This window comes from Takifugu flavidus, unplaced genomic scaffold (genome assembly GCF_003711565.1).
Source record: "Takifugu flavidus isolate HTHZ2018 unplaced genomic scaffold, ASM371156v2 ctg323, whole genome shotgun sequence".
Classification (NCBI taxonomy): domain Eukaryota; kingdom Metazoa; phylum Chordata; class Actinopteri; order Tetraodontiformes; family Tetraodontidae; genus Takifugu; species Takifugu flavidus.
In genome coordinates, this window is record NW_026621952.1 from 1 (window position 1) to 17710 (window position 17710).

General features: G+C 46.1%; 1 protein-coding gene and 1 long non-coding RNA gene across 4 annotated transcripts; both read left to right on the top strand.

Annotated features, from left to right (window-relative positions):
• The first annotated feature begins 10 nt into the window (after positions 1-10).
• Positions 11-1891, top strand: LOC130520250 (uncharacterized). Its single transcript, XR_008948735.1, has 3 exons — positions 11-901; positions 1387-1554; positions 1663-1891. It is a non-coding gene; the product is annotated as an uncharacterized LOC130520250 (long non-coding RNA).
• Positions 1892-8726: 6835 nt separating this feature from the next.
• LOC130520249 (NACHT, LRR and PYD domains-containing protein 12-like) lies at positions 8727-15603 on the top strand. 3 transcript variants are annotated; one of them, XR_008948733.1, is made up of 6 exons: positions 8727-10537; positions 11461-11637; positions 11748-11921; positions 13748-13921; positions 14128-14301; positions 15212-15603. XR_008948733.1 is itself a non-coding variant. In XM_057023967.1 (6 exons), exons 2-6 carry the CDS (start codon positions 11513-11515, stop codon positions 15390-15392), a joined length of 828 nt encoding a protein of 275 aa, XP_056879947.1. In that variant the 5' UTR covers positions 8750-10537; positions 11461-11512; the 3' UTR covers positions 15393-15603. The 3 variants fall into 3 exon arrangements, 1 of the variants encoding a protein (XP_056879947.1); XM_057023967.1 differs by having other exon boundaries at positions 8750-10537; XR_008948734.1 differs by lacking the exons at positions 13748-13921; positions 14128-14301 and adding an exon at positions 14831-15004.
• Positions 15604-17710: the final 2107 nt, after the last annotated feature.

The following is a 17710-nucleotide window of genomic DNA, read 5'->3' on the forward strand; positions in this document are numbered from 1 at the left end:
GTGTTTCGGACGCACATTGCGGCTGGTCGACGGGAATGTTGTGACGGATGATCAAACTTTGTAGCGTGTTTCCTCTAACTGCGTTTTCCGCTAACCCTGAGCCAACATTTTAGAGGCTGAGGAAGCACATTTTAATACTCACAATAAGTCGACAATATTATTTGCAGTTAGTGGAAAAATCCACGGAAAGAGGGACACAAACGCGACAGTTTTAGCCTCCTCTCTTTGTCCCTCCACCAGGGGACAATCAATCCTTTATTTAAAAAAGGAGAGTATGGAAAGAGGGAGAGATCAAGGCATTCCATTTTATTGTTTTAACAACTGGTTCTTTGTGGAATATGAATTTGTTATTATGGATTTATGAAATGTGTTCTGTTTTGAATGAAGCAGTCAAGAAAACGAAACGAAACCTAAACCCATGGTGTTTTGATATTTTTGGTCCTGTACATGTGGTCAGATAAGATTAGTCTGAGCAGAATTGGGTGTTTTTGCCCTTTGCTGTGTGTCATCTATTCTATTCAGCATGTTGGGTTGCTTGACTTCTGTTGGGTTGTGGCAACTTGATCATCACTTCTGAGATATTGACACACCTTTTTCCTGAGGCTGGCTCCAATGCTGCCAACACACCTGGCCATGGATATGGTGGGACTTCTGTGATGAGTGGGGTCAGAGGTGGTGGACAAGCTCTGCTCCAAAACAAGCTTGCTAGATATGTTTGGGATCTCCTCCGCCACAACCACCAGCTGCAACTAGTAGCTGTGCACGCCATGCAGAGTTTTGACCTATAGGTCAGGCTACAGATGTTTTTTCCAGCACCATCATGTGTTGGTGAGAAACATGATGCGCCTGATCAAAAAAAGCTGCTTGTAATCTGACAGACGAGCCATGATGAGATGTCAAGGTGCGTTGTTGAAAATGAAGATCCTCTTCTTGGAATCCTGTCTGAGATGACAGAAGATGATGCTGCATTTGACCCACTTTGATGATGTGATGACGTATTTCTGTTTAGTTTTGAATGCATTCTCATCTTATTTGTTGAACTTAATGTTGAGAACTGACATCTTGAAAGAATTTAAGTTTTCTTGTAAACCATAACCAGATAAAAAATTATTTAATTTGTATTTGTGTGCGTCCGTCTAATGCCACCGCACCTTCTGAAACACCCAGGAGAAACATTTTTTCCACAACTATTTTATGTTTAACATGGTGTAAACTTTTAAGATGTCCCAAAACTTTTTCCAATATATATGTGACCTGTATGATGTACAGGGTGACATCATATAATAGATTTGGATGTGAATGAGCCGACAATACGTCATTGGACAGACCTCTGCTTGTCTTCATGCTGAGAATCATGTTCTTTAATCTTCTTTTCTGTGTCAGCAGACTGTTCCTGCTTCACCGTTTAGACTCACATTTAAAAATGAGCGAATGTGTGATGGAAGAGGAAGAGAGAGCAGAGTCCGTAGTGTCCAGCTGTGTGTCCATGAAGAGCGACAGGTTCAAAGACAAGCCTGAAAACTTCGGTATTGGACCTCAAGGCTCACCTTTAAAGTAAGGTTTTCTGAACCACATAACTCTGCCTTAGAACATTTCACAACCATACAAAACATCATTTTGTGGGTATTAGCCTCTACTATCGTGAAAAATGAAATTCATCAGCTCTTTAAAATGAAACGGTGCACAGTCCTTTCACCATGTTGGCCTGTGGAAAACCAGTGTTGTCGGCCCGATGGACCAGCATCCCCGTCGTTGCCGGACCACCGTTGGCCACTTGGTTTTTTTTTGTTTTCTGTGTCACCGAGGATGAACAGACATTTCCCCACTCGCAGGTATCTGGAACGAGTTCATGATTGACACCTTCATGTCTCTAATAAAGGTGATAAACGTGCACCTGTGGCTGTTATTTCGCAGGACTGGCACAAACGCTTCATCAAGCCTTCTTTATCAATGTTATCTGAAGGTTATCTGATCGGATCGATCTCTGCGTTACGCGACATGGCCGGTTCCAGACGCGGCTTGTGTGTTTTTATATTTCGGATGGTTGGTATTTTCCCGTCCTCCTCCTCGTCCTCCTCCGCCTCCTCCTCCTCCTCCTCCTCCTCCTCCTCGCCGCAGCTGAGGACCTGATGTAGCTGCAGGATGCGCCGCGCTCTCCGGCACCATCCAAACGCTGCCGGACGCGGCCGCCGCGTTTCCGCCCGCGGTGAGAACGCGCGTCCTGCGCGGCGGTGCGCCTCCATCCCGCAGCTGGCCCCGGCTCGAATTGGCTGAGTCAGGCTCGCTTCTCGCGATGGTCACATGAGAGGAGAGGCGAGCTGACAGGGTTTAGAAAGTGGCCTAAGTGGTGCAAAGCTAAAATGTGACGCGCAGGGTGGGTTTTGGGGGCCGCGTCCCCCCTTTCTGGCTGTTCCTGGCGCTGGCTCCAGATGAACCACATTTTGCTGCAGTAGCACGATCAAATCCCAGAGTGACCACCCACCCGGAATAAGGCTGCTAAGTCATTAAACAGGCGGACAGGATTCAGCCTTTTAATGTGCAGCAACTCAATATTGGTAAGAAACTGATTCTGGCAATTAGGACGGGACATCCCATCATGTATCGGGGAGCTGCTAGTGGGCATCGAGTTCCCTGAATGCAGATAAAAAGCCACAGGGGGCAGTTTTTAGGCTCAGTGATAAGGAAGAGCTTTGGGGAGGTGAGAGGATAAAAAAGCCATCTGGTCAGGGCAGGAAGAGGCCTGGACTCTTCCAAAACTTTCCAAAACTTCTTCAAGGCATTGAGCTTTGCTCCTGTTGACATGCAGATGAGCCATCTGTTGCTAATGCTAATGCGCACCTTCCCACCCTGGGACGTGCCTCACGCTCCTGCTAGCGTTGCTGCTGACCAGTATGACGGCTTCCGATAGGTCCTGCGGCGCCGCGTCCCCCCTCCGGTCAGATCTCTCCCATATCTGAGGCAGACCTGCTCAGGAGGCCCGCAGAGGAATACGATCACTCGTGAATGGATACAGCCCTGATAGCATGAATAAACCATCATGCAGATGCAGCAGCATCACTCAGTGTTGGCTGGAACTTGTGAGGCAGGCGTGTGTGGCGCTACACGTGTGCTTGAACGTTAGCGCGTGTGTGTTGGGGCATGTGTAATGGGATCGTTGCTGCCATTAAGTTTAAAGTGTCATCGTTTTTGAACCACACAGCATGCCAGCGAAGCTAAATTTAACGTTTTATTGGCGTTAGCGTGATTTATTTGACCCAGTAACGCGGCTATAAACGTCCCCGACCGGTGTTTGGGCCCAGATGTTATTCCTGGTGTTGTTTGAAGAGCAGTTTAGGGTTCCACAGTAAAGGTTCTTTAATGACTGAACATTAAATGAAGCTGTAGCTCCTCCTCCATCAAGCTGCAGGGGTGGGGGAGGGGCGGCGCTCTGGTTTGGGAGGCAATTAAGACGTTCTTCCAGCAGATAAAGAAAGAGGGAGTTAATTACAGAATGAATGATGATGAGATTGCTACCATGCTTTCCATAATAGCGGGATCACAAATAAATAAGCCGATGTAAATCGCGCTATCCATGCGCCATATTTACTCCAAATCCCATTTAGCTGTCCTTAATGAGACACGACACTTTGGCTTCCTGATAAATAATGCTGTGTTTACAACAAAGAGCACTTCCTGGAATTGAAGTGGATCAATTCCACAATGGATGCGGATTGAATGATGGATTTATTACGTTTGTTAATCTAAATAAGGAGGCGCGAGCGTACGGGCAGCAAGAGAGGCCGCTTGAACTCGGAAGAGACGCAGAACGCCGCCCCACGCGTGCACGTGGGGGTGCACGTGGGGGTGCACGTGGGGTATTACTCGTGCTCGCTGTCCCCTCTCACAGATAAACAGGGAACCTTTGGCACGGCGGGCGCGACAGGAAGGAGCAGCGAGTGCTTCCCTGTGCTTCACGCGGATCCCGTTCGGGTTCACCTTGACCTCCGCAGGGTGCGTCCTGGGCGTTGATTTGGCGAGTGCATATTCACCGCGGCTGCCTCCCTTTTCACAAACCATCCACTCTGATCCGTTTTTCGGAAGCCTGCACGGCCGCAGACCTGCTAAATAGAAATATGGCAGGGCGAGGAGAAGAAAGAAGCTGCTGCACTTCATAAGGCAGGATGACAGGCCCTTCGCCCCGGCCGGCCCTGGAGGGATCCCTTAAGCTTCAACGGGGAAACTCTTTAAGAATCTGCAGCTAGCATCAGCGGCGGGAGGGAAGTGAGCTGTGCTGGCTCTGGTTAGCGCCCGCTAACACCCTCTACAACTGTGATGTCGCTGCAGAAACGTAGAGGAACGACCTTTTCTTCTGCGCCCCTCTTCATTCTGAATTATTCACGCACGGGGTAAATTCTTAAAGCGTGCGGCTGTTGGCAAATATTGAGACTTTTTAAATCCAACACCAGTCTAACAATTATAATTAATAATCAGTCTAACACCACGTAGTCTTTTATTCACCAGATGAATAAAAATGCATCCATTCATCATTCCCAACAGGCGGTGTTTGATTAGAAACTCTTTCTGAACTCTGGTGCTCTGAAACATCTCCGCTTCCATTTTCAGCTGTTTTTATTCTCAATAACATCAAATCATCCATCCATCCAAATCGTGGTCCTGTTGGACCACCAAAGGACAAACACTTTCCATTTAGCACGGACAAAAAACCCAAATCCTGTTTAGCAATGAAGCTGTGGGGAGAGTTTGAGGAGCGTTTCTGAGGAACACGCTGCCATATTGGGTCCAAGCTGCTGGGGTTTTTGTTGTTTCCAGGTGAATCGGTGGGCAGCGGCGTTACCGCCTGTCTCTGCCCCCCCCCCTCCCCGTGGTCGTGGTCACGCCGGGCATCTTTACTGGTCCCGTTTTAAACAGGTTCTGTTGGGAACAGGTGTTCTCCAGAACTGTATTTCAGGCTGCTGTGCTGAAGGGCTGTTTTCAGTAGCAATAGAGCCAGAGTGTGCCTGCTCCATATGAACCCCCCCAGGCCGTGCTTTCCTCCTGGCTGAGCCATAATCAGCTCTGGATGGACTGGTTCACGCTTGGACTGAGTCAAGATTTGATAGCTTGACTGATTCTTACAGTTTTGGATCAAACCCCCATCTGCTGATTCCAGGAGATCTTTAAAGGATCTCAGAGCTTCAGATTTATGAAGCCTGCTCAGCCCCCGCAGCGCTGATGAAACCATTTCATTCCTTCAAAAAAGCAGAACATGAAGCTCCAGAAAAGGTTTTTGGATCAAGTTTCCAACAGAACGAGGACAAGTGGGTAAAAGCGCCACTTTAAAGCCTCCAGGCCTCAGGAAACATCCACCTTTAGGATGCCTGACTTTAGAGGATCGTCGGTTCGCTCCGAGCACAAGAACAAACATGTTTAACCTCAGTCCAAGAACATCTGACCTGAAATGATCAAAAAGCTTCAGCGTAAAAAGATGGTGGAGAGAAAGCTGCTGGGAGGTTCTCAGAAGAGAAGTGGCATTAAAGCCAGCTGGAAGAGTCCAGCCTGCTTCCTGCTCCTCCAAACAGGCGTCTCCACACCAACACTGAGGAACACGGGCTTCTGTTCTTCCTTCTTCTCTTCTGACTATTGTGTGTTTGATGAATGCAGCATCCACTCACTGCCCCCCCCCCTCATTTACACTGCTCCTGGTTTCACAATGCTCCTCAGACAGATGCAACCAGAGACACTGATGCCGTCAGACAATAAACCTGAGTGTTGTTGTGTCCGGTTATTAACATGTTCCATGCTTTTCCTCCTGCAACAGTTCATCACACCTGCTCAGGGAAACCTCGGTGTAAAGGAGGTGAAGCCGTGCCTCAGTGACTCTACTTTGCTGTTTTAGAAACTAACAGTTATTAGATGAATATACAGTGTGCACGTACGCGCACACGTGTGTATAAACACTTAATACACGCGTGTGCGTGGATGTAGACTTTTTAGCACTTTGGGTTCATAGACTTTTTAGTATTTTGCAGATACGTGTCTGTATATAAACCAGATCCTCCTGTAATAAAGAACTAAAGGCTGACTGTTGTCACGTGACCTGTCTCCGTCTGTGTCCGATGATGGAACCTGCCTGGAACATCTGGTGCACAGAAAAAGCAAAACAGCTCACAGAACTGGTCCAGTTTAGACCCAAAAATGACAATAAATAATGGAAATGTGTGACGCAGGAGAACAATGGACGAACTTTCTATTGGTCATTGACAGTCACTCATCATCAGAATTCATCAAAAATATTCAAACCAACAAACTACACACAGAACCGCAAAGTTTAGAGCTTAAAGGGAGCGACAGGTGAAGATTTAAAGCTCAACGCAGCTGAAGAAGTTCCAAAAAGGAGAAATATCATGTGGTGCTTTACCGCCACCCGGTGGACACGCGTGGAACTGCAGACAATAGTTAAACGCGCTCCGACACATTCTGACCTCTGCTGCTCCTCCTGGACTCCAGGGCTGCAGAAATATGCTGCTTTTACAAGTCTTTCAAATCTGTCAAGCATCATAAATCTAATTTATTTATTTAACTCAGTTAGTCAGTTTTCATTTAAATGCAAAAACATATTTAGGGCATTAAAATAGCAAAACAACTTTTCATCTTGAACCCTCCCAGAATGCTTTTATAGTAGTGGAATATTAATCAACAGCCATAAAGTTGTTCATTAACAGAGGAAAAAGGAAAGGTCAAAGTATTCCGTTCAGACTGAGCAGGAAGACTGAAGACCGACAAGGTGAGTAAACGAAGAGCATTATTGAAAAGAATTGACAGTTGTGTTTGGAGATAAAATCAAGATTTGAAAACATTTTTGTTACTATTGAAGAGCTGCATAGAGCTGAAGAATTCTTGGCTTAAGAAAATTCAACACGAGACTTCATATTTAGTTTTAGCACAAAACATCGTTATACATTATAAATGAATCGGTCTTATTTAACTTTCTTATAGTCTGGCTTTAGTTATAGTTGAATAGTCTTTCTAAGTGAAGTTTTTTTATTTTTCTGCTCTTTGCTACTGATCCTAAAAGAACTTTGAACCCTCCCAGAACGCTTTAATGGTAGTAATATATACGCCATAAAGCTGCTGATTAGGTTTTAAAAGTGAAAGTATTCTGTTCAGACGAAGCAGGGAGAGCGACAAGGTGAGTGTAAAGTGAGTATTGTGCTGTTAACGTTGTTAGAGAGTCTTAACAGGTATTAACAACATTTTAAAACTTTTTTGTGACAGGTGAAAAGCTCTTAGAGTCATTAGAGCTGTTCAACAGTCCAGGTCACAGCTGGATATTTTGGTATTACCTGTCAAACAACATCTAATCGTGTGCAAGTTAGCATCTCTCAGCCGGACCAATTTAAGACAATAAACTAAATAACTAAATCCACACAGGATCACAGGACACCAACAGGATTTTGGGTTCATGTTGCACGTTTTCTCACAGTGGTTTATTGTTCTATGTTGTGGAACCACTGTGAAAGAAATGCAGGAGTGGGTGTCATTTCTTTCATCTATTTTAAAGAGAGCAGTGATCTTTGAGGACTTGGATCATAGAAATAATTGAAGAGGGGAACAAAGGAGGGAAGTTAAAAAGTCCTGACTAGTATGTTTATGTAGCACCAGATAATTTAGTGGCTGAGCTGAAGACAGTCCTTTCACCATGTTGGCCTGTGGAAAACCAGTGTTGTGGCCCGATGGACCAGCGTCCCCGTCGTTGCCGGACCACCGTTGGCCACCAGTTGGGTTTTGGGATCAAAGTGGGGGCGTTTCCTGTATCCGGTTCTCCTCACGGATCCATGACTACAACATGTTGCTGCAAGTGCAGAGACGTTTGCTCTGGAAAGAACTTTAGAGCACATTCAGTGCTGCAGGATGAGGGGCTGGAAAAGGTGCCAGTTCTTTTCTCACTGCAGGGAACAGTTAAAAAAAGCAGCTTAAACTCTGAAAACATGAAAATGATAGAGACATCATTGATTTATTGATTCAGTTGTTATCCAGAATGGATTAGAAATGTTCCTGTTTGATAAAAATGCAGTGAATTGGGATTATTGAACTACAACCTCTCCAGATTATTTACCTTCATCACAGTCTCATCACTATTCTGATGTTTCCTCAGGATGGACGAGGACAGAGCAGAGTCCACAGTGCCCAGCTGGGTGTCCCTGAAGAGTGACCACTCCAAAGATAACAATAGACTTCAGAAGTTCAGAGGAAATGTAAGAAAACTAAAGCGTGATGATGTGTTTGTGTGGCAGCTGTTAGTCACATTAACAGCAGCAGGTTGTGTGTTTTATTATTGGAGATGTTTAACACTTAAACCTCAGACAGTCATATAGTTACAGACTTAATGTGAATATTGTTGATTAGAAACAAGAATCAGGTTTAAACTGAAAGATGAATTCAGACATAAATGCTGGAACAATATTGAGTCTTGATCAGGTTCTTTCATCCTATAAATCAAAGGACTAATAGAGATGTGTTTCATAGTGAGAGGGGGGCACATCCTATCAAACTGGGACCAGGCAGCTCCACCAGGAGAGTCCTCTTGTTCACAATCTGGAAGCAGATCTGGAGATGCTGAAATGAAGCCCAAACAAGTAAAACTGTTCAATATGAGATTTAATTTGTGATGTCATGAATTTGTAGTTGTGTTGATGATTTATTATAGATGGAAATCATTGGTTTACTTATTTCAGGAAGTGATCTGCAGGAGGTGATAGAAGGTCATAAGATGAGTCTGAAGAGAAGATGTGAACATGTGACTGAAGGAACTCATGCAGGAAGTGGAACCCTGCTGAACAAGATCTACACTGAGCTCTACATCACTGAGGGACAAAGTGAGGAGGTGGACACACAACATGAGGTGAGCCAGCTTGAGAGAACCTCCCAGAAGAACATCCAGGACACTCCAATCAAGTGCCAGGACATCTTCAAAGTCTTATCTGAGCAACAGAGACACATCAGAGTGGTTCTGACCAACGGTGTCGCCGGCGTTGGAAAAACCTTCTCAGTGCAGAAGTTCAGTCTGGACTGGGCAGAAGGTTTGGAGAACCAAGACATCAGTCTGGTGCTTCCACTCTCATGCAGGGAGCTGAACTTGATCAGAGATGAGCAGCACAGTCTTCTCTCACTGCTTCATGTTTTCCATCCAACATTACAGAAGATCAGAGCAGAAGATCTGACTGTCTGGAAACTTCTGTTCATCTTTGATGGCCTGGATGAAAGCAGATTTTCACTGGGTTTCAACAACCATCAGGTCATCTCTGATGTCACACAAGAATCGTCCGTTGACGTGCTCCTGGTGAACCTCATCCAGGGGAACCTGCTTCCCTCAGCTCTCATCTGGATCACCTCCAGACCTGCAGCAGCCCATCAGATTCCTCCCTCGTGTGTTGACAGGATCACAGAAGTACGAGGCTTCACTGACTCCCAGAAGGAGGAGTACTTCAGGAGGAGGTTCAGTGATGAAGATCTGTCCAAGAGAATCATCTCACACATCAAGGCCTCCAGGAGCCTCCACATCATGTGTCTGATCCCAGTTTTCTGCTGGATCACTGCTATAGTTCTGGAGGACATGATGACCAGAGACCAGAGAGGAGAGCTGCCCAAAACCCTGACTGACCTCTACTCACACTTCCTGAGGGTTCAGATAAAGAGGAAGAAGCAGAAGTATGGAGGAAAGCAGAGAGACCAGAGGAACTGACTGAGGCTGATAAAAAACTCCTTCTGAAGTTGGGTCGGCTGGCGTTTGAACATCTGGAGAAAGGAAACATCATGTTCTACTCAGAAGACCTGGAGCGATGTGGACTGGACGTCTCCGAGGTGTCGGTGTACTCAGGAGTTTGTACAGAGATCTTCAAGAGAGAGAGTGTGATCTTCCAGAAATCAGTCTAGTCTCTGCTTTGTTCATCTGAGCATTCAGGAGTTTCTGGCTGCCGTCTACATGTTCCACTGTTACACCAGGAAAGACACAGTGGTTATAAGTCAGTTCCTAGAATATTCTGAACCAAACGACTTTTCCAGGTTTGTTGGGTTGTTTAATAACAATCCAGCCACATCTCTTGATGACTTCCTCAGGAGAGCACTAATGAAATCTCTCAAAAGTAAAAATGGCCACCTGGACTTGTTTGTTCGCTTCCTTCATGGTCTCTCTCTGGAGTCCAATCAGAGATCTTGGGTGGACTGTTGGATCAGAGGAACAGCCACCCAGAAACCATCCAGAAGGTCCTCAACAACCTGAAGGAGGAGAACAGTGATGAATTCTCCCCAGACAGAAGCATCAACATCTTCCACTGTCTGATGGAGATGAAGGATCAGTCAGTCCATCAGGAGATCCAAGAGTTCCTGAAGTCAGGGGAGATATCAGAGAGGAGACTGTCAGAGATCCACTGTTCAGCTCTGGCCTACCTGCTGCAGATGTCAGAGGAGGTTCTGGATGAGCTGAACAGTGTCAGTACAAAACCTCAGAGGACGGACGACGTCGCCTGATTCCAGCTGTGAGGAACTGCAGGAAGGTCGTGTAAGTAAAGATTTTTGGGGCCGGACATCGGCGTTTAAATCAAGCGAGTGGATCATGTCAGGTAGCAATACCCCCTCCAGTGGTCATTCCTTCAATTCTTTATTTCCATTCCAGGTCCATAAATTAAAAACAACAACAATTCATCCAGAAATGTTCAACACTGGCTGGATATAAGTTCAAGGTCAATCCAGACAAACCAACATAAGGCAGGAATAATAGGAGCCACAAGTTAACTGACTATCATGCAATTACTGTCATGTCATTAATAACTTTTGTTTGTTTGTATACATCGTATTCTAACGACAGAAAAACACATTTTAACTAATGACACGTGACTATTTTGCTTCATTTGTTCAACGTAAAAACAGCCGGCCTCGTTGGTTTAAATGGGTGTTTTAGGTCTTTGTGGCGGTTCCGTTTGGAGCCTTTATGTGACCCCAAAGTTGTTTGAGCCTTTCCACACCCGTTAGGTGGCAACTTCATCACTAGCAACAAAAGGTGCAGTGAAAATGATTTGAAGGGAAACAGGCAGATAGAACAGAAGCTGAGGGCAATCGATGCAACCAGAGACTCTGATGTCATCGATCGGATCGCTGAATTAAGACTTGACGCACCATCGTACAAATTGGATGAAATGCAAAATATCCAAAGAGCCGATAGACAGATAAAAAGATGCACGTTTCTTTAAACCATTTGCTACAATCATTTTAAATATTGAGTAATTATGAGCTGTTCTAAAATAAGACAAATGTTGAGAATAATTCAGTTGCATTTCAGATCTGATGGTCGTTCAAACTGTTGCTCTACGGTGTTGAATTTAGCTTTTCCAGGAAATGAGCTACATTTGTGTTGAGGTAGATTCTCAGATGAGTTGATGAGAAATCCCAAAGTTTGACTCACTATTTTTGTTTCATACACAACAGACTGCCTGGTAGTTTTCTTTCAACGAGTCATTGGGAAGTTGTGGCCTCAGCAATGACGTCAAACCCTTCTCATCTACGGGAGCTGGACTTAAGCTGGAACCAAAGCCTGACAGATGCCGACGTAGAGTTACTGTCTTCTGCAATGATGCATCCAAACTGCAGACTGGAGACGCTCAGGTCAGGAGGCCTCTGTTGGTCTTTTCTAAATTTCTTTACGTTTTCTGCTTTTCTCTTCATTTTCAGATTTAGAAATGTGTTTTTATTTGCCCCATTTATTCCTTTTCCAGGCTGTGGTGCTGCAGTTTATCAGAGATCAGCTGTGACTCTCTGGCCTCGGCGCTGAGGTCCAATCCCTCCCATCTGAGGGTTCTGGACCTGAGTTGGAACAAGCTGAAGGATCCAGGAGTGAAGCTGCTCTGTGGTGCTCTCCAGGATCCTCTCTGTGAGCTGGAGACTCTCAGGTCAGTCAGAGATGATCCAGTACTTTCCCAGGTGTAACTAGTTAGACAATAACTGTTTCCATGTTTGATCTTTGTTATAACGTAGTGTTACAGTTCTCAGAAAAAAGACCACACAGGACAGATTTGCAGTATTAAATTGGTTGTGGAAATCTGCCCCATGTGAGGATGGTCATCAATGACTAGAAAGGAAGTATCAGTTGTAGATTTGTCTTGTTTTATTTTAGGCTGGCCACAAAACCGCCCAAACATTCAGACCAATCAAAAATGGTTCTTCCTGTCTTTTAAAGATCAGAAGGAAAACTAGAAACCCCAAAAAGAAAGCTGCTGCAGTGTGCCATGCCCCTTCTCTACTGAGAAAAGCCATCCCAAAAAAGAGAAAAGCCCAAGTGTGAAGTGAGCGCCCTGTTAAACCTTGGTACCGAAAGCCTGCAGTCATTCTCATCTTAGGTGGCTTCATTCCAGCCAGAAGCCCAAACCTGCCTCCCTCTTAAAGGGGCAGCAGGACAGTCCAACCACAGAAACCTTCATGAAGATCTGAAGCTTTCAGCATCCACAATTGTTGCACCTCACTTCCATTGGAGTCCAAATCAGAAGTCAACAAGTTGATTCTACACCAATTCTACACAATGCAACCATTTTAAAAAGGTTTCCATCCATAAGTTTTCACACATTTTTAGATAAATGTGTTGTTCATCGCCTCCTTCTGTTGTAATGGTCATTAAAGAAAATGACCTTATTGGAGTTTTTCTCCTCACAAATATGACTTTCTATGAACGATGCAATAAATGCAGCTTGCAATCTAAGACAATATGGAAGTATGTGTATATAATCGTAGTGGAAGTAGCTCATAAAATAATACATTTGCTCTTCTCATTGAATCTCTCTATGTTATTAAAGAAAAACCTGCTCTTAGTCAACAACATCTAAGACATCAGCCAAAAATCCTAATTTTATACAATCTAATATAAACCAGTAGAGAAGAGTCTTTCTGCAGAGACCCTGGTGGCAGGAATGCAGAAGTATCACCTGCTCACTTGGAAGGTGGAGCAGAAACCACCAGCTGAGAAGGTCCTCAGCCAGAGGAAGTGGTGGAGAACCATGAAACTTGCTAAGCTCCACCTCAGCTCCAGAGATGGGCTGAGCTGGAGCTGTGGCACCAGGTATCGCCCAGAAGAGCCTCCAACAAACAAGCTCTTCTCTTGGGAGGAGAGGGCTTTGAATCTCAGCTCAGTGTGCTTGTCTCTAGTAGGTGGCAGCTGCACCTTTTCCTGAGGTCCTTGTTGATGCCCTGAGGGGAATTGATGCTCCTGCAATGTTTTCTGGCAGCATTGAGCTTGCAGTGGGGCAATCAAACACACTGTGGGGGGGCTCTCTTTCCTTCTCTCATCTGGAGAACAAGTGACACCAGCTGCCAATCATTGTTGGAGAAATGTGCAGTCAGGGGAACGATGCGTCCAGACTATAGCCACCCTTCCAGCATCCAGCAGTGTCTAAAACCTTTGATTTGGTTTCACCAGAGAGTGTAGGGATTGCAGGGTCGCTGCAGCATCGCCCACAAGCTATCAGGAGTGGGTCGCTTTGTCCCAACTCCTGACAAGAGTTGAGTGCTATTGAGAAATGTGGTCTCACAAACTTGGAAGGTATTTTGACCTACACACACTTTACATACGCTGTAGATCTTGTCCAACCGCCCTGAAAGAACCCAAAATAGGAACATACGGCAGATAAGCCGGTGCAGGACCAGAGGTTTGTTGCTTGTAAGCTGTGTTTTGCTCTGGTACATGTTGATTTTTATTTGTCTTCTCTCAAAATAATTGTTATTTTAGACTAAGGGGCTGCAGTTTATCCAAGACCAGCTGTGATTCTGTGGCCTCAGCTCTGAAGTCCAACCTCTCCCATCTGAGGGTTCTGGACCTGAGCCACAACCCGTTGCAGGATTCAGGAGTGAAGCGGCTCTGTTCTGGACTGGAGAGTCCAAACTGTAAACTGGAGAGGCTCAGGTCAGTCTTCATTTTTCTACCTATATACCAGCTGCTAAGATGGTGAAGTGAGGCTGTTCTCAACACTGCTGTGATGCACCACATTAAAAAAATTCCTTGGAATATCGTGAATTCAGGTCTGACCCAACTAAGAACTAACGTAGGTTTAGTACTGACGCAGATAACATGCAGACCTGCACCGTATAACCTCATCCTGCATTTTTCAGATTAGAGCTCTGCAGGTTATCAGAGATCAGCTGTGACTCTCTGGCCTCGGCGCTGAGGTCCAATCCCTCACATCTCACAGAACTGGACCTGAGTGAGAACCAGCTGCAGGATCCAGGAGTGAAGCTGCTCTGTGGTTTTCTCCAGGATCCAAACTGCCGACTGGAAACTCTGAGGTAAACACCATTCTCAAAAATGTCCATTATTCCATCCGAGGGTCCTCACACTTTCTGAGTGTGTGTTGTGCCCAGTTCCTTCAGGAGGGGGGGCCACACGGGGACCACTTATTCATGATAAATTGATTTAAGGACAATGAAAAAGCCGACAGATGGTAACCAAAATTAGACAAAACTAGGTGAGGGTGCCTGGTAGACACCAGCCAACGAGGAGGGAGATGGTGAGGGAGACAGGAAGTCATCTAAGACAGGTTGTGCCTTTAAAGATGAGCCCCAGGTGAGATGGATCTCCATGATGAGATGGGAGGGGAAGAGGTGGGAGAACCTGGGAAGAGTGAGGGCCAGAACAATATAGATTCTCCTTTGGAACAGTGCAAACCTGAGAGGTTGGAATTGTGGTCATTACATATTACTATCATTTTTTAACCTGTAACTAAATTAAATATTTACAGATCATGCCTTTGATTAACCTTTCAGATTAATACTGGTTTCACTTATAACCTTATAAAAGTTTCCCTTCTTTATTTAGATTAAGGCGCTGCAGTTTATCAGAGACCAGCTGTGATTCTCTGGCCTCAGCTCTGAAGTCCAACCACTCCCATCTGAGGGTTCTGGACCTGAGCGAAAACACGCTGCAGGATTCAGGAGTGAAGCGGCTCTGTTCTGGACTGGAGAGTCCAAACTGTAAACTGGAGAGGCTCAGGTCAGTCTTCATTTTTCTACCTATATACCAGCTGCTAAGATGGTGAAGTGAGGCTGTTCTCAACACTGCTGTGATGCACCACATTAAAAAAAATTCCTTGGAATATCGTGAATTCAGGTCTGACCCAACTGAGAACTAACGTAGGTTTAGTACTGACGCAGATAACATGCAGACCTGCACCGTATAACCTCATCCTGCATTTTTCAGATTAAAGGACTGCAGTTTATCAGAGATCAGCTGTGGCTCTCTGGCCTCGGCGCTGAGGTCCAATCCCTCCCATCTCAGAGAACTGGACCTGAGTGGGAACCAGCTGCAGGATCCAGGAGTGAAGCTGCTGTCTGATCTCGTAGAGAATCCACACTATGGGCTGGAGACATTGAGACGGTAGCTGGTTGAAGCCAGTCAACTCCCGCTCATCTGCTGCATCACCATTATTTCAAGGGAAAAAAAAAGGGAAACGTGGGTTTGTCCCAGGCTTCAGCTTCCTTAAGGCTTAATCCCATTAATAATTCCTAAACTTCCAGGGGTTTTGAGCGCTAGCGGCTGGACGGATGCTTCTATTTTGTCTTGGCTGGAATAAAAGGGCGACTCTTCCCGAACCTCTGTTCCTGCCTTTTATGATTACTCCTCCAGCACAGAGGAAGCCCTGGCAAGGACTGAAGACGCCTTATCGGACCGTCCTCTCGGCCTCCGTGAAGCTTTCCCTCCCGTTCCGAGGCAGCTCTCTCTGTGAGCCGGCATCTCTGGACCCTCGATGATAATCGTCGGAAACCTTCACACCTCTTCCGGCTCCGCCACCGACAGCCGGAGCTTTTCGGAGACAGTTTTTCCACTTTCTGACCTCGACGTGACCCCGATTTCCTGACGAGCTCAAGTTCTTGTGACTTTAATTGTAACTTAATAAGCTAGCAAAGCTCCAGCTCCAGGAAACAGCTAATATAGCTTCATGTATTTTATGCTGTTGTTTTTTTTTTTTTTTCTTCTTTGATTTTTCTTCTTCAGATGAGAAAGAGAACGACGTCAACATGAAAGGAATGATAAATGAACGGGTTTAATCCATAAGTTTACACTTAATAGCCTAAGACAGACACTCGCTCCAGCCGATCAGAACGCGCTTGCTCGCCGCTTTGATGCTCTTTAATGATTTCAGGGATGATTCCATCACAAAGTAGAAGTAGAAGCTGAAGAAAGTCGAAAAGAGTTAAATGCGCACGTAGATTCGGCACAGCTGAGCTGCTGCTCTGTATGTGTTATATTTAATGATGTGTTTCTTTGCCGCGGGAGCCTCCATATATGCAGATGTTCTTCGCTAGCTTAGCGACACGACCAATTTTGCCAAATCTGCCGGCGACGGGTGCTCGGCGTGTTTAACGAATGGCTCCTTTTGTTCAACAGGAACTTTTCGAAGGCGTAAAACACAAACAGGCTGCTTCGCTTTCGTCAGTTTTCACGTTCCGATTCCTTTTTCTTTTTTTTCGGAAAACTGTGGAGAAAACGGACTCGTCCGGGTGGCTGGAGGAGAATCTGAGAGTGCTAATTAGATGCAGGCTGAGCCTCTTGTGTGCGATGCCTCCGTTTTGAAAGGATCTGTAATATTCATGTTGTTAGCATTCGGGCTACAACTCCCCGACGTGCACGCGTGGCGTTCCTGTCGCAGTCGGGCTCTTTTTCCCGGCGCTGCGAAGCGGAGCAGGTAGCATGAAGGTGTCGGAGGCAGGACGTGCGCGCTGCTTTGATCTCCTTTGATCCTCCGCACATGTGCATTCCCCACCTGTAAAGGCCAATTGATGAATCGATTTTATCTTCTTTCCAATGAGCCAAACTCGGGCCGTAAAGAGCACTTTGCAAGCTTTTATTGGAGGATAGTAACTGGAAGCGCTCGTGCATAAATCATGTCACTGTAACCTGCGTCCTTCAGCACAAAGCTCTGCATTTTAATGCCCAGAGCCCAGCGGCACAAAGCTGCGGCTGGGCGCCAGTCAGCTCGCTGCAGGGCTCACCTGCCAGCGGCGTCACAGCAGCCATTCATTACACCCGGGCAGGCGGCGGGGACAAGAGCAGGCGACAGTCTGAAAGAGCCCCCCCGCCCCCCCCCCCGCCATGTTTAAGGTGAGACCGCCGTGGACGCCAAAGGCGGCCGCTCAGCTATTGGCGGCTGCAGAATCGGATGGCAGAGTACGGCCACTGGTCTTGCAGCAGGGGGACAAGTCCCACGTGCACGCTGGCACAGCCTGAGAGTTGGACCCCCCCCCCGTTCTGAGGAGCGAGCGGTTCACAGCTTGAACAGAAGTTGCAGAGCATTTTATTCTTCCGTGTGTAACACAAGAGATCATTTTTTTGTTATTTGGACCATTATCATGTCCTGCTGACGAGTCCTTTCCTGCAGATTAAGGTCACGTTTCCACTGTCAGGTGACAGCTTCTGCTCCCTGAAGCAGGAGCTAGCGCAGCGCCCAAAAAGGCGTTCCTGCCTGTAAAACCCTCCATAAATCCAACCAGGAGGAGATAAGCCTCACACCCTGTCACCGACACCCAACAAGCGGGCTTCTTCTGAGCTAATTTAGTGGTTTCAGCAGACGTTCTGCGAGGAACACATTAAACATGCATCTTTGGTGGCTTCAGTGCCGCTGCGCTCAGCTGTGAAATGAACCACTGTTGAAGAAGAGATTGTGACCGGGACTTTGACCACACCTGTGGTTCCGCAACG

What these genes read in the sequence shown, in the direction of transcription:
- LOC130520249 (XM_057023967.1), top strand. Translation starts at nt 11,513, where the DNA reads ATGACGTCAAACCCTTCTCATCTACGGGAGCTGGACTTAAGCTGGAAC. An exon ending in TGCAGACTGGAGACGCTCAG is followed by an intron (nt 11,638 to 11,747) that starts GTCAGGAGGCCT and finishes TTCCTTTTCCAG; the next exon opens with GCTGTGGTGCTGCAGTTTAT. An exon ending in TGTAAACTGGAGAGGCTCAG is followed by an intron (nt 13,922 to 14,127) that starts GTCAGTCTTCAT and finishes TGCATTTTTCAG; the next exon opens with ATTAGAGCTCTGCAGGTTAT.